This window comes from Rhinopithecus roxellana, chromosome 3 (genome assembly GCF_007565055.1).
Source record: "Rhinopithecus roxellana isolate Shanxi Qingling chromosome 3, ASM756505v1, whole genome shotgun sequence".
Classification (NCBI taxonomy): domain Eukaryota; kingdom Metazoa; phylum Chordata; class Mammalia; order Primates; family Cercopithecidae; genus Rhinopithecus; species Rhinopithecus roxellana.
This window is the reverse complement of record NC_044551.1, coordinates 168,370,746-168,394,712: the sequence shown is the minus strand read 5'-3', so window position 1 is coordinate 168,394,712 and position 23,967 is coordinate 168,370,746. Positions and strand designations below refer to the sequence as shown.

Here is a 23,967-nt window from a genome sequence, read left to right as displayed (position 1 = left end):
AGTCTGGCCACAAATCAAGATTCACTGACAAAGACTCAAAACTGAACCTCCCGGATACGGACTTTCGTTATTAACTAAACATTGGGTTTTTCACTTTTGTTGGGCATTTGGCCTTCAACTGATGACTGAATGCTTAGATCCTGGGCTTATAAGCCATATACATATTGAAGGCTACAAATAAAAAAGAACTCTGCAGGGCAGGCAGCAGGTGCACTAACAGTACAGGCCAAAGACACAACCATCCACCGACACTTACAGGCTTACATAAGAATGCACAGTGGCCACAGTACTTCTATGACTGAAGATTTTTTCATATTGGTTTGTGCTGCATTAGCTCAACAGTATAGTCCTAATATTTTAAAATGTTAATATTCCCAATCAAGAAAGCATAATCTACTTGTGTTAAAAAGAAATAAGTATATTAAAAGAAATCTGAGTTAAAAGTTTTATTCATTCAACATCTCACATTACAAATATTTAAAAATTATATGCATACTGGTATAAATAGTCATTTGCAAACTATTTAATAACATTAATTTTCCACTAGCACTTCAACAAATGAATTCTTTTAAAAAAGGAACTGTGTTATATAACTTAAGAGTAGAACATACAAAAATAGGAACTTAACGTGAAAATGACTTTAATAAAAAATGAATTACCCTTATTTAAAATGCTATAATAAATACTACAACCTCCCCATACACAGTAAAAACTATATGGAAATTCAGCCAAGTAGTACAATTAACTGACATACTTAAATAACTTTTCCTTCTGATAATATGAGCAATACACTGGGAAAAAAATTAGGGATTAGTAAAAACTAGACAACCACTTGCTAAAAGTTTCACTTCCAAAAAATATAACAAAAATCTGATGAAAATTATAAAAACTAATTATACTTTAAATTTTAAAAATATAAAAAATAAAACAGTTGAATACAATATTGTCCCGATTCTTACAATGCTATCAATCACAGTAGCTTTAAAATAATAAAATAAAGCAAATGACCAAAACCTCTTTTATTCCATTTTTAAAAATAATCTCAAATTTACATTAGTAGAAAGATTGATTTCTGATTCTTTTCTTTAGAAACACCAGCAAGAAAGAGGATTACTCTTAACAGTAGAAAATGACATTTTTAAATGTCTGCAATTAAAAACAAAGAATTACACTGCAAAGATCTTTCAAAAGTTTGAAATAAGTATTGCACATAACTTGAAGTTAACTTGCCACAATTCATCACATTCAAGTTTTAAATCACCTTTTAACAGAAGATTCAACTCTTCAAAACAAAAGGGGTGAATTATCAAGTCTTTCCAACAGCACTCTCATAAAATGCTAAATTCATTCACTGCAAGTTTTATTTTGCATTCTGCAGAGGTCTGTGTATGGAGAAGTATATATATTATACCAAAGCGCAGGGACCAGAGGGGAAAGGAGAGGGTTCCTTTACATAGAAAATAATCAGAAACACTTTATTTTACATTGCAAAAATAACCATGTAATTACTCTGTAACTACATTGTAAGTACATGGCTGGTGCCATGCTAGTGCGCTAGAACTACATGCTTGGTGAATTGAAGTGATGCCCTAAAATCTGTAAACTAATTACATGTTAATTATGTTTGAGTTACATGGTAACTCCCAACTACAATCCCATGTAATCTGAAGAACATGTAATCAATAAAGTTCAGAGTAATAGATAATCATTGTTTATGCCCTGTAAATTGAAGTGTAACCAAATAATCTGTAAACACACTTGTCACACAATCACAAGTAAATATTAGTAGAATAACAATTTCTTACATTAATCATGCATACTAACATTACAGACCTGTCCCAAGGCAGGCTATTTTTTTTTTCCTTATATGTAATTTAAAAGAGCAGACATCTCTGAATCAAACACTTAACATCAATTTATTAATATTAAAAATGGCTAAACATTCACCAAAAATGTCTGCGTTTTATGAATAATTTTAAAAACTTAGTAAGAAGCTGTAGACAATTTTGTTATTTTAAATTTCTACCCTATGCTTATGCATTTAGTTTTTTTTTTTTTTTTTAGGAACTACAGTGTTATCTGTCATTTTCATGCGAATTTTTTTTCATTAATTTGTGACTTTACATAGACTATTTCTTAAATTATAGGTACACCAATAGCTGGTGCTGGGGAAGGATGTTTAAGCAACATGCTTTCTCTTCTCTGCAGACTCTAAAATAGCATTGCCAGTGCACGACATTCATAATTTAAAATGTATGCAGAGCACTGAAATGTATAAAAAGCAGAATATAAGAAAATAAAATTTATTAAAATTATTTATATTAAAAAATGAAGTATATGAAGATCTCTCAGTAATAAAAGTACAAAAAGCTACTCTTTGCAATATGAAAAATTGAGGTATTGCATAAAGAGATATCCCGTCAGTGAAAAGTGTGCCTAAAAATGTTCACTGTTGGAAAAACAAGATATACAAAAGTAGTGCATAACAAATATACATTATGTGCATGACAAAATAAGTTAGCTACAAAAACACTGTACCGAAATTCAGCAGGTCATGTACAAAGGGAAAAATTATTATTCAAAGCTAGTTCTCAAACAGTGTTATTTCTTGTTAACTCATCACACCTGTTTACTGAGTAGGAACAGCACGATAGCACACCCCAAGCCACCTACAAGCATTTAAAAGAGTAAAAAGAGGCAAATGAACATTCCAATTAGAATCATGTAGTTCAGGAGAAAAGAAAAAAAAGTCCCTGACCAGCTACACAAGAGCACCCTCCATTCGCATGACTGCTTTCAATATTTGCAGGGAATTCTTTAAAAGCAGCTCCCTTTCTATGTTTGAATATTAGACAGCAAATGCCTCCATTTTGACCTTTGGAACTTAACAGGTATAGTTCATTAAAGCCTGTATTAAAAATAAAGGGCTGCTTTTCCTAAAGATCGTCCATAGGGGTCATAAGCCAGGTGGTTCCACAGCAGTGCTGGGGCAAGTCTTTGGTTTTGAAGGATCCAAGATGGTACTGTTAGGTAGCACAACTAGCAAGATTGCCATTCGATCATTTTATTTCATGTTTTGCCCACTGATAATAATCCTTTTAATGATGGATAGGGCATTTAATAAGAGAATGTCAATTAAAATAAAAGTTACTTCCATGACTAGGGCTTCAAGAGACTATTTTAAATTTACCCCTGAAGCATACTGTTCAACACATAACGCCTTTCAAAGCTAGAATTTTATTTATAATAAAGCATGCATTACTTGATGAAGTTGGCACTTCAAACACTGACTATGTCCCATGCTAAATTCTGAAACTGTAATGTTATTTTAGTTTATAGGAAGAGTAAGATAAACATACGTACCTTTGCACAGATTTACACAGTTACTTAGTTCAACAGTGCAAAACACTTTGCAACTACTTTTTTTTAACTTTTTTTTTTTTTTCATTTTCTATGTTACAACTAAATTACAGGATACCCAAAGTAACTTTAAATCTAAAAGTAAGCCAATCAGCAGCCAAATTATATATTGGTTTTGTCTTCCAGTTTTGGCTACAAGTGTACTGTAACACAAAATCAAAAATTATATCCTTGAGGTATCTCTAGATCTGTTGTTTTTTAACGTCAAAATGGAGAGCAAAGGCTGACACCTGATGAGTGTTAGTAAATTAGGATATAGAGTTTATATATAAACATCAAAAATAAAATTTATACATTTGTTCTTCAGGAGAGGAAATGCTAGGTTTCCCACCAGTTGTCATTAATTCTAGCTTTGGTAGGTTTCCTGGGGCTTTGACCAGATAAGTAAATTAAATAAATAAGTGCACTCCCCTCAGTAGTAAATTTACCCAATTTTTACATTCTGAATTTTAAAAATTGTTTAAGAGAAAATAAACCTAGCTCTGCCTACTTTACTTTTTGTTGTTGTTGTTGTTGTTTTTTATTTTTTCTGATGTGGTGGTAATTTTTTGAGGGATAATGAAATTATGTTCAGCCTCAAAACCCTGAAAATTAATTACAATGCTGCTCAATCTTGCTTATGCATTTGTTTGCTCTAACATGCTCTTTCCATTAAAAATTGTTAACTTCCTCCATTGCTGTTAAAAAAATTAAAAAGGGATGGAAAAAAGAGAGAGACAAAAAAGATGGAAAAAAGAAAAAAAAAAGAAAGAAAAAGGCAAAAGCACTTCCCTGGGGGAAAAACTGTCAGATAGACCGATAGTGTTATTGTTGCATGGTTATTTTAATAAAAGTATTCTTATATGTTATATTATTAACAATAATTTAATTAAAAACCCAAAATACTCTATTGTTTCATTTCTCTTTTAATATTTCTCTCTCTCCTCTAAGAAAATGTTGCAGGAAGTTTGGATCCTCTTGGTCTCCAGCAAAACAAGAGAATAAAACTTCCATGCAACCCGATGGCAATACGAAAAAGGAGTTCATATTGTTTGCAGTGACACAAGAATCTACAAAACGCCTATATTATAGGTCATTCTTTTCATTATACTATAGTTAAGTTACAGACTGCTACAAAAGGACATGCCAGCGTGAAGAGGTTGAGGAAGGGGTCAGAATTAACAGAAGAGTGCACTTATTCTGAGGCCTGAAAATGAGCATTGTAGTTATCCTTTAGTTCCAGCGGAATGAAATATGCCGAGGGCGGTCACCTCCTTCCTTCACCAGGGGCTTGTGGAATTCCCTGCCAGCGCGAGAATGGATAGCAGCCCAGCAATATTCACAGTAATACTGCAGACAGGTAACATTAGCACAGAAAAATGGAGCAAATTTTCCCCCACAACGGGCCCCCTGACATTCATCACACAGCTGATCATCCAAGACATATGGCTTAACTTCCACCTGCAATCAAAAATAGGAGTTTACATTTTTCAGTGACGAAACCAGCAATGCTTACCACACATGTACATTTCCACCCACTATTTGAATGAGTCTGTTGCAAGGTGCCCAAAGAGGAAGGACCAATTATCCATTTACTGAAATACGGATAGTTCATCTTTTAAGAACCTAGTAAGGCTTTTATTATCTATCATTTTATATTTTTTTCTAATTAAATAAACATCCTTCAAAGGAAAAAGGATTTCAGCAGACATCATGAAGTGAAGCCAACTGTTGAGACTAGAACGTTATGAGATTAAACCCACAGGAGATTTTTCATAGACACAAACCCTCATTTTAATTAGTGGATCTGGATTTTTGTCATATGTGGAATCATAATTTAAACAAAATCAACTAAGAGGATCCAAGTTCCACACAATTGCACTTCAATATTCAAGTTGGTGGGAAGATGCCTGACTACTGTGTCACAAGATTCTGAGCTGTCGTAAAGCCTGGCTCGTGGTTTCTATTTATAGTATACACATGTTGGGTTATAATCACAAACCTGGAACTCTGCTAAAAAAAAAAAAAAAAAAAAAAAAAAAAAGATGCAGCCATAGGATTCACAGTCTAAAACCCTGCTTTGTTCTTTCTCAGTAAGAATATGGTTCACCTGAGTCTAAAAGTCAGAGGTCAATTTCTAAAACTGGGCCTGTTCCAGCGTTCTGTCGGCCAACCTGTCATGTGAACCTTTCAAGCATTAACAGTCACCTGGTTATTAATTCATCAGCTAGAAAAGAGCTGGTTATTTTTAGTCTGGAGAGATTCATGGCTGAAACTCCCTTACAGCAGGCTGTCACCACCACTGGTGGCATCCAGCTCTGACAAGGAATCCCGACCAAGATTAGCCATGAACAAAAGGAGAACATGCAGTGAGTCATGAGTGTGCCTCTGTGCTCCAGCCTGGGTGACAGAGTGAGACCCTGCCTCTAAAAAAATATTTTTAACTAAAAAAATATTTTTAACTAAAAAAATAAAAGTACAAAAGGAGAAGAAGAGTGCCATGAAGTCCAGGAAGAGCAGGCATAAGGACAGCACTGGGCTTCTGGCCTCCAGGCTGCTCCATGATGTCTACAGAGTGACAAGAATCCTGGGCAAAGGATTTCATTGCAGAGGAACACAAATTCAGTCTGAATTTCTAATGACCACCCCCACAGCTCTGAAACTTATGTTGGAATGAGGCAGTGAGATGTAGGTATTTTTTAGTGTGCATAAAAAACCAAGTAGGCCGGGAGTGGTGGGTGGCTCATGCCTGTAATCCCAGCACTTTGGGAAACCGAGGCAGGCGGATCCATTGAGGTCAGGAGTTCCAAACCAGACTGACCAACATGGTGAAACCCTGTCTCTACTAAAAATACAAAAATTTGGTGGGCATGGTGGCGTGTGCCTGTAATCCCATCTACTCAGAAGGCTAAGACAGGAGAATCACTTGAACCTGGGAGGCAGAGGCTGGAGTGAGCCGAGACTGTACCACTCTACTCCAGCCTGGGTGACGGAGAGAGACTCCATCTCAAAAAACAAACAAACAAACAAAGTTGGTATGTTAACATACTAATCTTGTCCCTCCCCGATGCTTATAATAGAATAGGTACTTTTCTCTTTAACATATTCACAGTTTTTAGGATGACCACCACTATCTTAAATTTCTTTACTGCCAATGAAGTAGACTGTACATGACATGAAACATAAAAAGCAGAAACCACTACTGACTTGATCATTTTTACATCTTGAATTGAGAACAACACAATCAAATCAATCTATTTTAGCACAATGCCTCAGAGTGTTGGATATCAAAGTCAGTGCGCATGAAAGTGCCAGTGTGCCATGAAATAAAAAGGAGACACCAAAATATAAAGCAATATATTGCTTCCCTCATCAATAAAGGCTTTCTATGAAAAAAAATTGCCAGCTGGACCAAACATTGTGCCCAGTAATGTAGCTGATTACACATTCTGGTCTAAATTCCTATCTCACTACAAACTAAGTTTGCAGACTGGCGTTCAGTCCACAGGCCACACTTTGAGTAGTAAGGGCAAGTGATATAGTTCTATCCTCTAGGAAATAAACTCATGAGGACAGAAACTTCTTGCCCTAAGCACTAAAACATTTGTTGAATGCATGAAACACCAAGCTAAGAAATAAATCAGTGAGAGGTGGCGGCTGTGGAAAAAAGAAAAAAAAAAAAAAGAGAGAAATCTGTGAGTGCAATTCATTGAGAAATAGGGGCTTGCTGAGGTCTTCGCTATGTCCCAGGATTAAAAAACAAACAAAAAAAGGGCAGGAAACCTCAAGGGCATTCCTGTTTGTATACCTGATATAACACAGTACAAAGGATTCCCTAAATATTTATTGAATGAATGACAAACTAAGTGAATGAATGGATGCATGGATTGAGACTGAATGGAAGCTACAGTTTAGAGAAGATTAAATTAACTCAGGTAAATTACAGTGTTCTGATTAGGCTACTCAAAAAACTAAAAGATAAAAGAAATTCATAGGAAATTCTTTCATGTATTATAGAGCATAACTAACTCTATAGGCAAAATTGTCAGCTGTCACTTTATTGTCATAAAACTCTCTCATTCTAATATTGGTAATCGCACATTTAGAGGACCATTTCTAGAATTTTCCAAAATGTAGTGTAAGGCTTACCCGTTTATCTATCTCTCCATGCTGCAGCTGAACAAAGCGGGCACTGATAGCAGCTATGTAACTCTGTTGATTAGAGAACGCAACTCTCCCAGCTCCTTTTGGGTATTTTAGCTCAGGGTCAGTATCAATCCCAGCGTAGCACACACCTCCATATAGCCGATCCATTATCATCGCAAGCTCCACTAATTAAGAAAGGAGCAAAGAGGATATTTAAAATCAGGAAAATTCATCTGGCTCACCAACGGTTTCATCAAAAGCAATTCATCTGTACTCTCAGCTCACATCATTATAATAATTATTAAAATGAAACATTACTACAACCAGTCATTCATTGTGTTAAGCCTTAATCTTTTAATTGTGGGCAAGGGGTTGCTAGGTGTTTTCTAGTATGTTCTCTTTATTATTCTCACAACTCTATGAAGTAGGCAGTAATTTCCCGAGGAAATTGAGGTGCTGAGGGGTGATCCATCCGTCCAAGGTCACAGGTCATTAAGTGATAGTACTCCCATGTTTGCCCGCTCTATGCCATGTTGCTGCCATAGATTTACCAGTTAATAATGGATTGATTAATGTAATAATTACTTGAACACGAGAAAACTAACTAGTAGATTCTTTGGGAGCCCTCCTGGCTTATTTCCATCAAAACCCTTTTCCCCACAGTCGGTTCACCAATTTTTCATTTAAAAAAACTTTGAAGTAATGACTGCATTTTCTTCTTTATGAAGTGTTAAAATCGTGCAGCTACATTCCTGTTCATGTTATGTTTTTTAATCTCATTTATGCTATTAAACCTCAAATTACTTGAAGTTAGGAATTTAATTTGTTCTGTAAGTACTACTCTAAAAATACGATGCATTGCTGAGAAGTCTATTATATCCCAGAGCTCAGTCAGTGGCTACCGAGCAAATGAGGATGTGGGAAACAAATACTGACAATCTCAATACAGAGTCTATTCTTGAAGGGCTTTTTTTCTTTTCAGACAATGATGAGAGTAATAATTAGCATTATGCAGCACTAGACTAAGTACTTTGCACTGGTCATCTCATTCAACCCTCAAAATAACACTAGGAAATACTTTTCCTAGTGTTATTTCATCCTGGGGATGAAAAGTGTTTCATCCCTACTTGATAGATGGGGAAATTGGGAATTAGAAAAGTCACGGAATTTGTCCAAGGGCACTTAACTATTAGAGCACATGAATTCAAACCCAGATACTTTGATTCTAGAACTCTCACTTTTGGATGTTAACTCAAATTCTTAGGAAAAATTTCTCCTGAAGATCTTTATATTTCTGTGCTATGGGATAGGGAGTTTGTTGTCTGTTTCATCATACCAGCTCGTAATGGCCGAGGAACACCACCAACAAATATAGTTTTTCGTGGGTCAAGTGGCTGTGAACCATCCATCACAAAGTCACTGTCACTGAGATTCCAAGGCCGAATCTGGACCTAGGGAATGTGCAAACCAAAACGTCTCATTCTCAATACAGACAATTCATGGGCAAAAAAGTTAAAAATTATTACAAAGTATTTTATTTCTAAAAGCAATAATCCTATCATTACAAGTCAATAAAGCTGGGAAACTAGAAGATTTAAAAATCATGTATCCCAACCCATCATTTTATTTTTAGGAGTAAACTAAACCAAGGTGGAAAGTTCAACTTGATTCTCTATTATAAGCCAAATTACTTAACATGTCCATAATTATTTGTAAGTTAAATCACTGTTTTTCAGCTTATTTGGGCCTTTAGTCTGTCCAGTGCCCCAATATCTACATAATTTAAATGTTTAGCATGGTATCCAATGCCAATCAATATACAATGCTAAGTAAACTAGAATTGTGTGTCCAATCAGTGTATGTCCAGGAAGTGCAAACTACTCCTGATACTATCAAATCTGATGCATTATTTCAAAATGGTTTTGAAAGTAAAAATACTGATGATATTTGCAATATTTTTTTTATATGACAAATACTTCAGTGTATCCATTAGATTGGTCAATCAAGAATCATGTACCTCATTTAAAACTGTTCACATTTTCTAACTATCACAAATGCCCATGCCAACGGCTATGGGTTGACAGCGGTGTGTACCCAAATACACACACCAATAGAGTCCTAGGTCAAACGTCCCAAATTCAAATACGGATGGGGATTGGCAGGGAACATAAACAAGTCAAGCATCAAGAGTCCAGGCCACAGGAACTCTTAGAAAGTTTCCGACCTAGACAACCACAAGACATCAAGAGAAGCTCCACAAATGTTATTTGCTTAAGCTGGGACCACTGACAACTCCTTTCTGCACTATATCGCATCATTCATTGGGTGCTGGCTGAGTGATAATAATCTGCTGCTTTGCCAGATTCATCAAAACATGCCAGTTGCTCCTCTTCCTAAAGGCTAAATTTTATGATAAACTTTTCCAAAAAGAAAAAACAGTATGCTATGCAATGTACCTGTACACGTATATACACGATTCACTCTACTTTGGAGAGTACCATATATAAAGTTAAGGACAATATTGGGTAAAATCTTTATCAAAGTGAGGAAAAAGCTAGAAAGACACACATATAGTATTTGTGATTTGAGTTCTGTTATTCAGAGGCAATTCAGCTATTTTATTAAATGCATTATCAAGTGAAGTCTTTATTTTATTTTATTTTATTTTATTTTTTTGAGAAAGAGTCTCACTCTTCACTCAGGCTGGAGTGCAGCAGTGTGATCTCTGCTCAATGCAATCTCTGCCTCCTGGGTTCAGGTGATTGTCGTGCCTCAGCCTCCCAGGTAGCTGGGACTACAGGTGCGCACCACCAAGTCTGGCTAATTTTTGTATTTTCAGTGGAGACTGCATTTCACCACGTTGGCCAGGCTGGTCTCGAACTCCTGACCTCATGTGATCCACCTGCTTCGGCCTCCCAAAGTGCTGGGATAACAGGTGTGAGCCACCACGCCCAGCCGTGAAGTATTTTAAAAATAAAGATTTACCAATTATATTTCAACTAACCAAAAATTAAATGTCAAATTGATATGTGCAAATATATAGAATGTCAATATTAAGAATTTCACAACAAGACTTTACTTAGTCTGCTTACAAATGTGTCAATTAAGTACCCAAAACACATCAAGTTGTCTATGGGTTTTTCAAACAGAATAGATGAATGGAGGCAAAAACAAGAAGCTATTTTATGCTAAACTATACTTACTGGCTTATCCTTGATGGTGGGACTTGATACACAAAGGTAGAGTTTTCCATCTTCTTCAATGCATGCATCAATGAGAGCTTGCACAGAGCTTTCATCTTGAAAAAGTAGAAATGCATAGCCTGAAAAAAAGGGGGAAAGAAGGCTTATATGTTTTCCTATTTTCTGGTAATTCTTCAGGGGAAAGGAATCATGCACTAAAACTAAAGAAAGGAAAAGGGAATAGAAAAAAAATTAAAACAATATTTATACCAAAATTCTGATAACATCAACATACAGTTCCTTTTGGTAGTATCTTGAAACATCTTTTAGAGTAAAATTAAATTTGAATTAAAAGAATATTAAGTTGAAATTTTAAAGAGCATTTGGGAAAATGCAAGTTTAACAATGAAACATTTCACAGTGAAGGTGAACATTTATGAAAAGGCTACACATTAAACAATGTAAGAATAAATTACATAAGTATAATGAATCTTGAGAATTACCTTTAGGAGGAAAATACGATTTGCTCTCAGCTTTATGAGGCCAGTCCACAATCAAAGGGCCAAAGCGACGAAAACTAGCTGTGATCTCATCTAACAACAAAGCAAAACAGTATATTTAAATGTTTTTATGATCATTTTTTGAAAGTTTTTTTTTAAGTTTCAAATCTACTATTTACAAGAACAGTAAAAAGAATTCCTTTATCCCCTTCATCTAGATTCCCCAACTGTTAATAATTTGCACATCTGCCTTCACCCTCTTTCTTCTCTCTTCCTCTTTCTCCCTCTCCCTCTATCTGTACATATAAATCAATCTTGCCATCCAGCCAAGCCATCCAGCCAGCATCTTTTTCTGAAATGGTGCCCTGCAATCCCAAACATAACTACTGGTATCTGTTCAAAGCAAGGCCACTCCCTTATATAACGATTTGGATATCACACTATTAGTGATTCATAGACTTCATTTAAATTTCAAAATTCTTTTTGATCCACACTGCTATCCAGAACATAGGTTGTACTTAATTATCATATCCTCAGAGCATCAGTCTTTTTCCAATTTGGAACAGCTCCATGTGCTTTCTTATCTTTCATAATCATTCTATAGAATGACTGCTATGGTCTAAACATTTATGTTCCCTCAAAATTCATATGTTGAAACCTGTTCCCCAATGTGAGGGTATTTGGAGCTGGGGTCTTTGGTAGGTGATTAGGTCACGGGGGTGGCATCTTTCAGTGGGGTTAGTGCCCTTATAAAAGAGGCTTCAGAGAGACCCTTTACTCCTTCTGCCATGTGAGGGTACAATGAGAAGATTATTCTCCATTAGGAAGCAGGCCCTCAGCAGACACTGAATTTGCTGGCGCCTTGATCTTGGAATTCCCAGCCTCCAGAATGGTAAGAAATAAATTTCAGTTGTTTATAAACCAGTAAGTCTATGGTATTTTTTTATAGCAACCTGAACAGATTTAAGATAGTGACCCTCAGCCTGGGTCTGTGCTCTGCCTCCTATAGCATGCTATGTATTCCAAACTGGAATATCACCCTAATGGTGCAATGCCGTCCTGTCCTACCATGTGCATGTTTATCTTTTTTCCCCCCAAGATGAGGGCTCACTATGTTGCCCAGGCTGGTCTTGAACTTAAGTGATCCTGCCGCCTCAACTTCCCAAGTAGCTGGGACTACAGGTGCATACCATCACACCTGGAGGGCGTGTTAATCTTGATCGCCTGGTTTCTCTACCACAAGGAAACCTTTTCTCCTTTTGTATTCAATTCGTGTTTTACAAGAGTATATTGTGTTGCTCATCAATATCCTGTTCCTTCATGAGCCTTGGCATCCATTGAAGACTCCTGCCTATATTAACTACCACAATAATGGTTGCCAAATAATGATTATCTGTTTCCATCATTCCTTCTACATGTATTAGTTAGTATTGTGCAGTAGTGAAGAGTTTTCCATCTGTCCCATTGATTTATTCATTTATTGATATCAGTTTGGGTCTATTTTATTCAATGGGTTGTGATCCAATTCACTCATTTATTTTGATGCTCAATTTTTCCCCAAAATTGTCCCTGATTTGGCTCTAATTGTCAAACTGTCAGGGACAATTTGTCCCCGCTTGTATGTCCTTTGTACTTCTTGCCACCATTCTTAAGCACTTTCATGCTTTTTGGCCTAAGAAGATACTCCAGGCTCATATTATTCTTTCCCTGTCCCAGCCCAAGAATCAGTCTTTTTTTTTCAAGATGTATTGATCATCTTAGTGGCAAAAGATATTTAGAAACTAAGATACAGGTGCTCTATATGCTCACTGCTAGTGAGTATTCATTATTTCTAAGTCTTCACAGTGAATGAAGCTAGGAAATAAATAAATACACACACAAACACGCATTTATAACTCTTTCCGTATCTGTGTATGTACTTACAAAAACTAATGAGTTCATACTGATATTTTCAATATGACTCCAACATCTCATGGCTTTTTCGAGCCTTCCGCCTTTCTATTTTTATATTCTCTTTTTGTAGGGAGAAACCTAGCTCCCAATACCTGTAAAGACATTTGTTTTTTTTTAATTTTTTTTTTTTTTTTTTTTTTTTTGAGATGGAGTCTCGCTCTGTCGCCCGGGCTGGAGTGCAGTGGCCGGATCTCAGCTCACTGCAAGCTCCGCCTCCCAGGTTTATGCCATTCTCCTGCCTCAGCCTCCCGAGTAGCTGGGACTACAGGCGCCCGCCACCTTGCCCGGCTAGTTTTTTTTTGTTGTTGTATTTTTTTTTTTTTAGTAGAGACGGGGTTTCACCGTGTTAGCCAGGATGGTCTCGATCTCCTGACCTCGTGATCCGCCCATCTCGGCCTCCCAAAGTGCTGAGATTACAGGCTTGAGCCACCACGCCCAGCCCAAAGACATTTATTAATTTGCTCAATGTAACCAATCTTTCCCTTATCCTGCTAGCCTCCTCTACCTTCTACCTTTGTGCCTTGGGTCTTCTCGCCCTTATTTCTTGGATACCATACGTGCTGCTGCTCAGGCCTCTGAGCAAGCCTGCTCCACATACATGTATATATATCCCTCCTCTTGAGACCTCTTTCCTGTCACCAATCCACTTCCTTGACAGCAATATCTCAGCCTTAGAGGAAGGGAGAGGAAAAAGGGATGAATGGGAAAAAATGATAGACAAGGAAGGCCTGACCATATTTTGCTATTAATTTAAATGATACAAATTATGCTACATTATACATTTGGACACTAATGAGATTACGGAAAGATACATTTCAAAAAGACTTCTAGAAAGAGTGGGTAAGCATGTGTAGATAAGACCTGATAATAGGGCAGGGTAAAGGAACAGAAAAGAAAGATGAGGTGTATGTCTAAATTTCAGTCTGATAGAGCTGTTTTCATCTTCCCCAGACTGTGAAACACTCTAATCTGCTCTGCTATGATACCTGTTTCTACGGTAAGTTTAGTTTGTGTGAGTCTAGTAAACAGGGAACAATGTCAGTATAACATAAAGTTGTACTGGTTCATAAATGATTTTTCATAGGCAAGGTGAGCTAGCATAGTTTGAGGAAAGAACTATAAACTTCATCAGGAAAGGAAAAAGCCCCCCACTTGTCTGATGTACAGGTACAAACCCTCCCAGCTCTGTTGCAAGAAAATTAAAAATAAGTGCAGCAACCAGAATTCTCTTGTCAGAGAGCTATGCTCCTAACCTTGCAGGGCTCTTATCTCCTGACAGTTTAGTTTGCACTTCCTCAGGTGTTCAAAGGTCGGTTTCCATCTGCATTGTCTCCATGCTTGCAAGCCAACATTTCTGCTTTATTGGTTTTGTACATTTTCAATATTCCCTGAAGCAGCCCCAAGCATGTTGAGCTACCTGCCTGAATTGTCCAAGTTATCTCCAAGGTACTAATTCTCTTCTTGTTAGTGCTTCAGGTATAAAGTTCATTAGGTTTTAAATGATTTGTCTTTAACCTTATTTTCCCCCATAAACCCTGTAATTTTTAGTGCACAATTCTGCAGAACACAATATTTTTCAAGCTATGCTGAGAGCAGGATGGAGACTGATTCAGATAACTCTGAAATTTCAGCATAGCTTCCACCAAGACATTTTATTGTAGACAAAAAGAAAAAGCAAAAACCTCAGTTTATTTCGATCTTTAGCTTTTTAGAACCACTTCTGTCTCAACCTTCCAAAGGATAAATCATCTTAAAGAAAATGAAGTGACTTGATAAGTTTGATCCCAATCTAAATGTGAAGATATTAAACCTTATTATTTATTAGATCTTACACATGTGTAAAGAAATCTATTCTATTTTCCATAACATGATTTAGTGTATTTCCATTTTCACTCAGGAAATGAAGACAAAAGAAATTAGGAAAGCAACCAAGAATATGTGATTGGTATAAGGTCTGCTACTTTGATTTTTATCGGGGTCACTCAGACCCATGAATGAATAGCATATTCCTGAACAAGTCCCTCTAAGTCTTTGCATGGCTGGCTCCTTATTCAGGTCTCAGCTTAAACATCAATTTCTCAAAGAGGCTTTTCTTATCCACCTAATTTTAAAAAAACTCCCTGTGTCACTATTTTACATCATCCTGCTGTGTGCTTTTCAACATTTGCTCTCTAGTATTTTCTGGCATATTTATACATTGTTTATGGGCCTTCCCCCAGTAAAATGTAACCTCTATGTAAGCAGGGACCTTCCATCTTGTATGCTACCTCAAATAAGATTATCTTTGTAGTACAACTGTAGCCTCTATTTTTCAAAAGTTCATGCTCAGTCTAAGATTTTAAACAATGAGCTATACATTTGTGGAGCACTCATAAAAGGTGGGGAAAACAAAGGAAAATACACCACTGAATTTGTCCAAAGTTAGCACACACAGACAAAAAGGGAGTTAGCACCCATGTATGCACCCAACAATCAAATCCCTTGGAAGCTTTCCCAGTGATGTTTACTCCTTTTCATATAGTCCAATCCCTTGCTTTAGTTGGTTTGCACAGCTCTGCTCCCCTTCCTTCTATGAATTAATCTTATATGCCATGATAGGAGGATAGGACAAGAGAATAACGCAATCAGGGCTAATGACTGGAACCAGATAAGACTGTTATTGTAACACTATCTATGAGTTTCCTACTATGTGCCACCATCTGGGCACCCTGCTATAAACAGTTCGAAATATACCTTCATCAATGTCTGGAGGCAATCCGCCTACAAACACCTTGCGAGAATATCGTTCCACTCTTTCCCCATTCTGGTGACTGAAACAGTGAGGTGAACCCAGGCCACTATGAAGAGGTTGATCCCCACGGCCATCATCCAAGAATCCATCTTCCATTGGAAACAGTGAAGACTGACCTGGAATAGAAAGCAGGGAAAAAATGGTAACAGAAAATGTTCCTTGTCACTGGTTATAATGCACAAGAAACAAGGAAACAGCAGATTCAATAAAACTGCTGCTTTTTTTTTCTCACTGAATAATAGAAACACTTAGCTACACTCTTGAATTCCCACCAACTTAAAGTCCCAACTGAGTCAGAGAGAAAGCACATGGTTAAATATTAATAGAGGGTGACTCAAGTATCCCACTGGGATCCAGAAACTTCAGTGAGGTGAACTGAAGTAAAGGAGGAGAGAGCATGCTTTAGCAAGCAGTCGGCAGCAGACTGTACTCCCTTGGCAGGGCCCCATGGCTATTGGCAACCTAGACATGTACACTAAGTATTAAATTTGGCTATAAGACATTGAATCACTTACATTTCTTTAAAAAATCAAACAATATAGCCTGCATGATTTCCTCTATGAATGTGCTTAAAATGAACGGGTAGATATATATATATATTTTTTTTTTTTCTGAGACAGCGTCTCGCTCTTTTACCCAGGCTGGAGTACAGTGGCATAATCATAGCTCACTGCAGCCTCAAACTCTTGTGCTCAAGTGATCCTCCCACCTCAACCTCCCAAGTAGCTGGGGCTAGAGGCACATGCCATGACATGTGGCTAACATAACAGGTAGATTTTTAAAGTGACCACTCATTTCTGTTTACCTTAACTAATGGGATATAATCAAAACCCACTTAATGTTATATTCCAACTTCATTGTGTAGTCTTATGGAATTTCAGATTATTAGGCATGCTAAAGATATATTTATTATTAGCTGGGTTATTATCAGCTTGCTAAGGGTATTATCTATTTCTAAAAACTAGTCATTAAATTTGCTATTTGAAAATCTTATCCAGAATATATGCAGGAAACACCAGAGATGCCAATATGTGTAACAGTCCTTCCATATTTACCTGACAGCAAAATATAAACTTTTAAATCATAAGGAAAACACAGAGCTACAAACAGTTGCAGAATCTCCCAAGCACTGTTTTATCACTTTTCTGGCTGCCAATTTACTTCTAGGTACTACTTGAGGAATTTGTTAATGTATCCTCTAGAAATGTATCTCAAGTGCTCTTACTTTAATAGAAACATTCCAGGTTTTGCCATACATGTCTTCAATTTCTATTACTAAACACAAATAATAACAGTATATTTTTTTATAAATTTATCCTATAATAGCATATGTCAAGTGAAGACACGAGCTGATTATAAAACTGGAGCTTATTTCGTGAACGATCTTAAAAAATCACTTATCCTTTAAATCTAAGCTATTTAACTGTCTTACTTTCTTATAAAAAGACAAAATATAGGTGCCAAGAATAAGTTATTCAGGTACCTCTAGGAAATGATTCTTTAGAATTACCTAAAATTTCTAGAGCTTTTCCTCCAAATGTTTGAAATGTATAGGATTAGTCATTTATTGAGCTCATCTCATTTTAAACCACATGTATTGTTTACTTAGTAAAAAAGAAAAAAGTCGACATAAGGCATGTAAGTATAATTAAACCTCCACGATAATGAGGTATTTTGGGACTAGTGTGACTATATTTTTCTTTTCAAAGATTCTTAATTTTTTTCTACGAAATTCCTTTTAGAAAGGAAAAAAAGCAAATCTTTAGATATAAGTTGAGTTTCTAATATAACACAGGGAAATCATTTAGATTCAAATCCAAATCCCACCATTCTGATAAATTTCTTTAGAGCTCCTTAACTCCTTCAAATTATGTCTCAAATGTTAACTGTAACACAAAAATTATATAAGGATCAAAGCTATGCTTAATTTCCCCTCTCCCCTTCCCCACAAAGGTTAGAAATTCAACAAGCTTGGGTCGTCTCCAAATACAAGTGATACATTTAAAAGTTAAAAACAATGTTACCTCTCCTTCGCCCATATGTCCTTGCTGCATGTCAAATGAGAAAAAAACAAAAACAAAAAAACAAAACAACCTTTCAAACATTGTCAAAAGAATCAACTGTGATTTCATCTACCAGCTTTTGAAAATGAAAAACTGTGACTACATTCTTCATTTCCTGGTAAATGTCTGAAAAAACAAGGAACTGGATGGTAAGAGGTCAATTTTGTGCATTTTTAAAATTTCTTCAGGCACACTGTAAAACTTTATTGAATCTTATTTGTTTTAGGGGAAGCTTTTTGCTGTAATTGTTGCCCAAGGTTCAAACTATTATGAAATGAAGGCAGTATACAACATGATCAGAACCAACTATTACCATATTAATAACGTTTTCTCTCAGAATTCCCTGCTAACTAGCAATTTAGTAGATACACCCATATTTAATTCATGACTTTTTCACCACCAGAAGAGAAATAACAATTTTACAGTATTCCTCAGTTAATCCTTTATAAGAGAAAATCATAACAAATGAAATCTTTAAGCAATTCATCAACTTCCTTTTAGCCAACAGTTCCCTATGCCTGATTAAGTCTTCTACCAAGTCCTAAATGTTGAAAAGTAAAAGGTTTGGTATCTTTATTGCCAAGCAGGTTGTAGCCAAGTGGCAAAGTAAAGGTAATTAATAATCCACTGGAATACTCAGGAAACGACAGTATAAACTTTAATTCAGAAAACCTTTGAGAAAATGTCTTCCCTGAAACAAATTGGCACTTATAAGCCCAGCCTGTCCAAACACCTCAATCCTATCCAACAAACATTTCTTGAATGCCCGATCTTGTGGATAAATAATAAATAGAGCATGTCCCTGACCTCCAGAACTAGCAGCTTTTAATGCCAGAAGGCCACATAAGCAAACAACAGTGTAGCATGCCTATTGTTATACTAGTTACGTGGTAGGCATAACAGGAATAGAGGAGGAACTGGCTCTGATGAAAAAGTTGGGGGTGGGGGTAGGGAATCTGAGGTGGTCCTTAAAGGAAAAACAGAGGAAGGGCATTCCAGGCTCAGCAGGGTTACAGGCAGGGGTGCTGCTGTAGCATTCAGGGAAAGGTGGCCAGAACAGAAGCATGTAGAACAAGTGGGGACTTGGCTGGGGATGAGGTTTCAACAGGAAACTGGGATGGGTTTTTTCTTTTTGGAGCCAGAATCTAGCTCTCTCACCCAGGCTGGAATGGTGTGATTTTAGCTCACTTCAGCCTCTGCCTCCTGGGTTCAAGCGATTCTCATGCCTCAGCCTCCCCAGTACCTGGGACCACAGGGACGTGCCACCACGCCCAACTGATTTTTGTATTTTTTCGGCAGAGATGGGGTTTCACCATGTTGGCAAGATTGGTCTCGAACTCCTGATCTTAAGTGATCTGCCCACCTCAGCCTCCCAAAGTCCTGGGGTTATAGCCTGGGATAGGTTTTTGAGTTAGAAGGTATAGCTCCTTTAAGAAATCACTACCCAGACTCACAAACTGGTCAAGGTTTTTATTCTTATTCTTCTAGATAAATGCTAAATAAGTATAACTCAGAAATATTATGTGATTATCTTCCAAAGTGAAATTATATCTCGAACCAAAATACATTTCTGCCACACTTAGATAGCCCTGGATTTCACCAAAGTATTTGAGCAAATGGATTCACACAACATACAATCTCCCACAAGCAGTAGTGCTTATACTTTAATAGGTCTTAAGTTTAGGGGGTTGGGGAGAGGTAGGTATTTTCTGACTTAATCAGACAGAGGTTAGAAAGACAAACAGCATCACAAAAGCAGATGCTTGTTTAAGAACATTCTATTCGGCCGGGTGCGGTGGTTCATGCCTGTAATCCCAGCACTTTGGGAGGCCAAGGCGGGTGGATCACGAGGTCAGGAGATCGAGACCATCCTGGCTAACACGGTGAGACCCCCCCGTCTCTACTAAAAATACAAAAAAATTAGCTGGGTGTGGTGACAGACGCCTGTAGTCCCAGCCACTTGGGAGGCTGAGGCAGGAGAATGGCGTGAACCCAGGAGGCGGAACTTGCAGTGAGCCGAGATCTCGCCACTCCACTCCAGCCTGGGAGACAGAGCGAGACTCCGTCTCAAAAAAAAAAAAAAAAAAAAAAAATTCTATTCATACAACTGCTTCAAAGATAAGGGAGTCTGGGGAAACAAAGTAATGATTTGAAAATCTTAGTGCTGTCAATCTTAAAAAGTTGATTGATGCTGCTTGGATTTCTGAGAAAACAGATATTTGAAAAGAATAAGCTTTTATAATATAGCTACAAAATTAACATGAAAACTCTCATGGCTTCCATTATTTCAAAAACAAATAATTGCCAGAATAGTAAGGGCTGTGGATCAAAAGTTACAATCAAATACTCTCGAAATGTTCCAATGTATACTCTCACACTTTGATTATCTACTGTAAAATTAAACTGGTCAATATAAAATAATTCATGGTTAAATTCTGAGATTAAATTCTGAAAGCTATGTAGACATTTTCTCATATTAAGAGAAAACAGGTTATAAGTGAACAATGTTTACAACTATAAAAGTTGCCCAATCAAATCAGGAAATTAATGTAAATTAATACTGAAGAAATAAAAACAATGACATTCTGGAACATTCAAAACGAGCATGTGTACTTATACATTATTTTTCATGTAAATTTTGACATAAGATACATACACAAAAATAAACAAACCATAATAAGTTCAATGAATTTTCTACAAATTGAACAGATCTATGCAACCGGAACCCAGACATTAATATAATGCTAAATAATGCCACTTTATCTTACATAAAAAAGATGTACTAAGCACTTTTCCTCACTTATTTCAAAGTATATTGGCACACACTTTATGATGAAATTCTTGCAACATAGAACCTCTCTGCTTTCCTGAGGAAAATGTCAGACAGATTTCCAATTTCATGACCAGCAAGTGTTGCTCGTTATTTGATGTTTCTCAAATGTCCGAGGAAGTGTAAGTTAAGAAATCACTTTAATTATGTTCAAAGAAATCTACATTTTGGAAAACTTCTAAGTCAGCAAAACTAACTCTGTTAGTTACCAAAAAGTAGACTCTTAAAAGATTTTTTAGATGCATGCCATTACCACTGAATAAAAATCTCCCGGTCCCACCAAAGTTTTAATGAATACTATTTATATGTTTATCCACTTTTATTATTTATTAGTTTTGATTTATTTTATTTTTATTTTTGGAGATGGAGTCTCGCCCAGGCTGGAGTGCAGTGGTGCGATCTTGGCTCACTGCAACCTCTGCCTCCTAGATTCAAGCAATTCTTCTGCCTCAGTCTCCCTGGGACTACAAGTATATGTCACCACACCCAGCCTTTTTTTTTTTTTTTTTTTTTGTATTTTAGTAGAGACGTGGTTTCACCCTGTTGAACAGGCTGGTCTCAAACTCCTGAGCTCAGGCAATCTGCCCACTTCAGCCTCCCAAAGTGCTAGGATTACAGGCATGAGCCACCGTGCCCAGTCTAGTTTTGATTTATAAAGTCCTCAATAATTTAATGTTCAGAACTAACAGGATTCAAGAATGTTAAAAAAAAAAAAAAAGGCTCAAAATATTATGGCCATAAATTTTTATAACTTCTGGATACCTGCTGTTAGATCTGTTGATATACTTTATTTCTAAAACATCTTTACGGGATTGCTTACAAATGCTTCCTTTCTTTGTTATTATCCTTATATACAGAATCAAATTCCCTCTAGCAAAATATTCCATTAATCTGTAATGCCAGACTTACGAAGAAGGTACAGAAAGACTTGTCAGGGCTCCCCCGACCTTCTCCCTCCCCACACACTTTATTATAAAAATAAATTATTATTTATCCCATAAAAAGTACTTTTTTCTCATTTGTTGCAACATTTGTAATAATCAAAAAGAAACAAAGTACCCACACATTCAAAAGAAGAAACACCTAGTACGTGGCATTTTTAATTTTATGTATGTACATATGTATGTACGCATTTATTTCAAAGGAGCAACCCTATTAACTGAGCATGTGGCATTTTTAAATGTGGCTCATGTTCATGTACCTAAAGCTCTCTCAGATGTCGGCCTGCATGCAGTGTCTAAGTGTGTATTGTAGAATCCTTATTGTGTACATTTAAAAATAAAGAAAATATAAATAGATACGTAGGAATATGCATAAAATTTTTACTTTTTATTTTATTTTTATTTTTATAGAGATGGGGTTTTGCCATGTTGCCGAGGCTGGTCTCAACACCTGGGCTCAAGCAATCCACCCACCTGGGTCTCCTTAAGTGCTAGGATTGCAGGCATGAGCCATTGTGACTGGCCATGAAATATTTTTTCTAGAAATAACCACAAGAACCTTTGGAGACAGAAACTTCTAGAAAGAGGAAAGAAGGCGTTCACTTCTTGTTTTATCCCTTTCTGTACCATTTGAATTTATTATTATTGCATATGCTATATTGCTATATTTGTTAATGAACCCTTTTTGGTTTTCTCCTTGGTACTAATATTAAAAATGAACAAATGACATTATTGCTTTCATACAAAAGCATACTTTGCTACATGAGAGCACCTAATCAATTCTGTCATGAATAGGACTTTAGGCCATGAAGGATAAGATATTACTATGTTTTAGTGGACAATGAAACAATGGATCCTATCCGGGTTACGCTGATCTACCTTAGGCTCTCCATCTGTGCACCTCTCAACGCCCCACGGTGAGAAGACAAATAGCAATGCTATTTGGAAAAAAAGGGGAGGGGTGTAACTCAGATGATAAGATGTTATCAAATAACTGACTTTTGGCTAGGAATGGTGGCTCACACCTATAACCCCAGCACTTTGGGAGGTTGAGGTGGGTGGATCATTTGAGGTCAGGAGTTTAAGACCAGCCTGGCCAATATGGTAAAACCCCATCTCTACTAAAAATATAAAAATTAGCTGGGTGTGGTGGTGCATGCCTGTAATCGTGGCTACTTGGTAGGCTAAGGCAGGAGAATTGCTTCAACCCGGGAGGTAAAGGTTGCAGTGAGCTGAGATTGCACCACTGCACTCCAGCCTGGGCAACAGAGTGAGACTCTGTCTCCAAACAATACAAAACAAAACAAAACAACCTGACTTTCCCAGGAGGACTAAAAGAAAATATATGGGGAGAGGGGTGGGGAAATTAGCCAAATTAGTAAATCAGTTGAAAATATATAAATCAAAGGCTTGAAGCTAAAAGGAATTCATCTGTCAACAAAAGAATAAAGATGGTAGAACCAAAGAGCAGACACAACCATTACAAAGATCAAAGTATACAATTCAACAAAGATGCAAAGAAACATTTTAAATGATTTTATAAATTAATACCTAATTTAATAGGCTCACTGCTACAAAATTAATTTACATTTGCTTTATAGTTAGAAATTCCTATCACTTTGGCTTATGTCTACATTAGTTTGTTGGCACAACAACATTCAAAGAATGTTCCTAAGACATGATAAAGACACTATTATTTGTAAGGCCTACCTTAGAAAAGAGCAGAGGATGCAACTCTAGTTTCCTTATGTCCCTAACCCTCAGTTTCTTTATTTATAAAAATGGGGAGCAAATGAGAGAATAATGAAAAACACAATGTGTATATATAGTGGTCAGTCACATACTCAATAAATAATCTCCTCCCTTTCCCAAAAGTAAAGTCATATGGTATGGTCTCTTCAACAATTAGCTTTTCATTAGCATTTTAAGGTTAACAATTGTAGAGCACTTTAGAGTTTACAATTTGTTTTCATATTTTCAATGAAGGGATCTTTCAACATGCTTATTATTGTAGCAACTAGAACCATATTACATACATTTTCGCTAAGTGATCATCATCTACATTTCTCTTGAGTAAATTATACCTTCCTTTTTGATAGATTTCTTCCCCCCCCAAGCAAACAATCTTCCTCCTTTCATTCCAAAAAACTATAATTAAGAGA

The 23,967-nt window shown here is 36.5% G+C and overlaps 1 protein-coding gene across 2 annotated transcripts in view; it reads right to left on the bottom strand.

Moving 5' to 3' along the window:
• Positions 1-431: 431 nt before the first annotated feature.
• Positions 432-23,967, bottom strand: part of CPEB4 (cytoplasmic polyadenylation element binding protein 4) — a 78,554-nt gene continuing 55,018 nt past the window's right edge. For both annotated transcript variants that reach the window (XM_010373340.2, XM_010373341.2), the window contains 6 exons: positions 15,914-16,087; positions 11,231-11,320; positions 10,749-10,867; positions 8,882-8,996; positions 7,549-7,730; positions 432-4,860 (listed from right to left, as the gene is read on the bottom strand). In XM_010373340.2, coding sequence (XP_010371642.1) covers positions 4,633-4,860; positions 7,549-7,730; positions 8,882-8,996; positions 10,749-10,867; positions 11,231-11,320; positions 15,914-16,087 — 908 coding nt within the window. In that variant the 3' untranslated portion in view covers positions 432-4,632. The remainder of the gene's footprint in view (positions 4,861-7,548; positions 7,731-8,881; positions 8,997-10,748; positions 10,868-11,230; positions 11,321-15,913; positions 16,088-23,967) is intronic.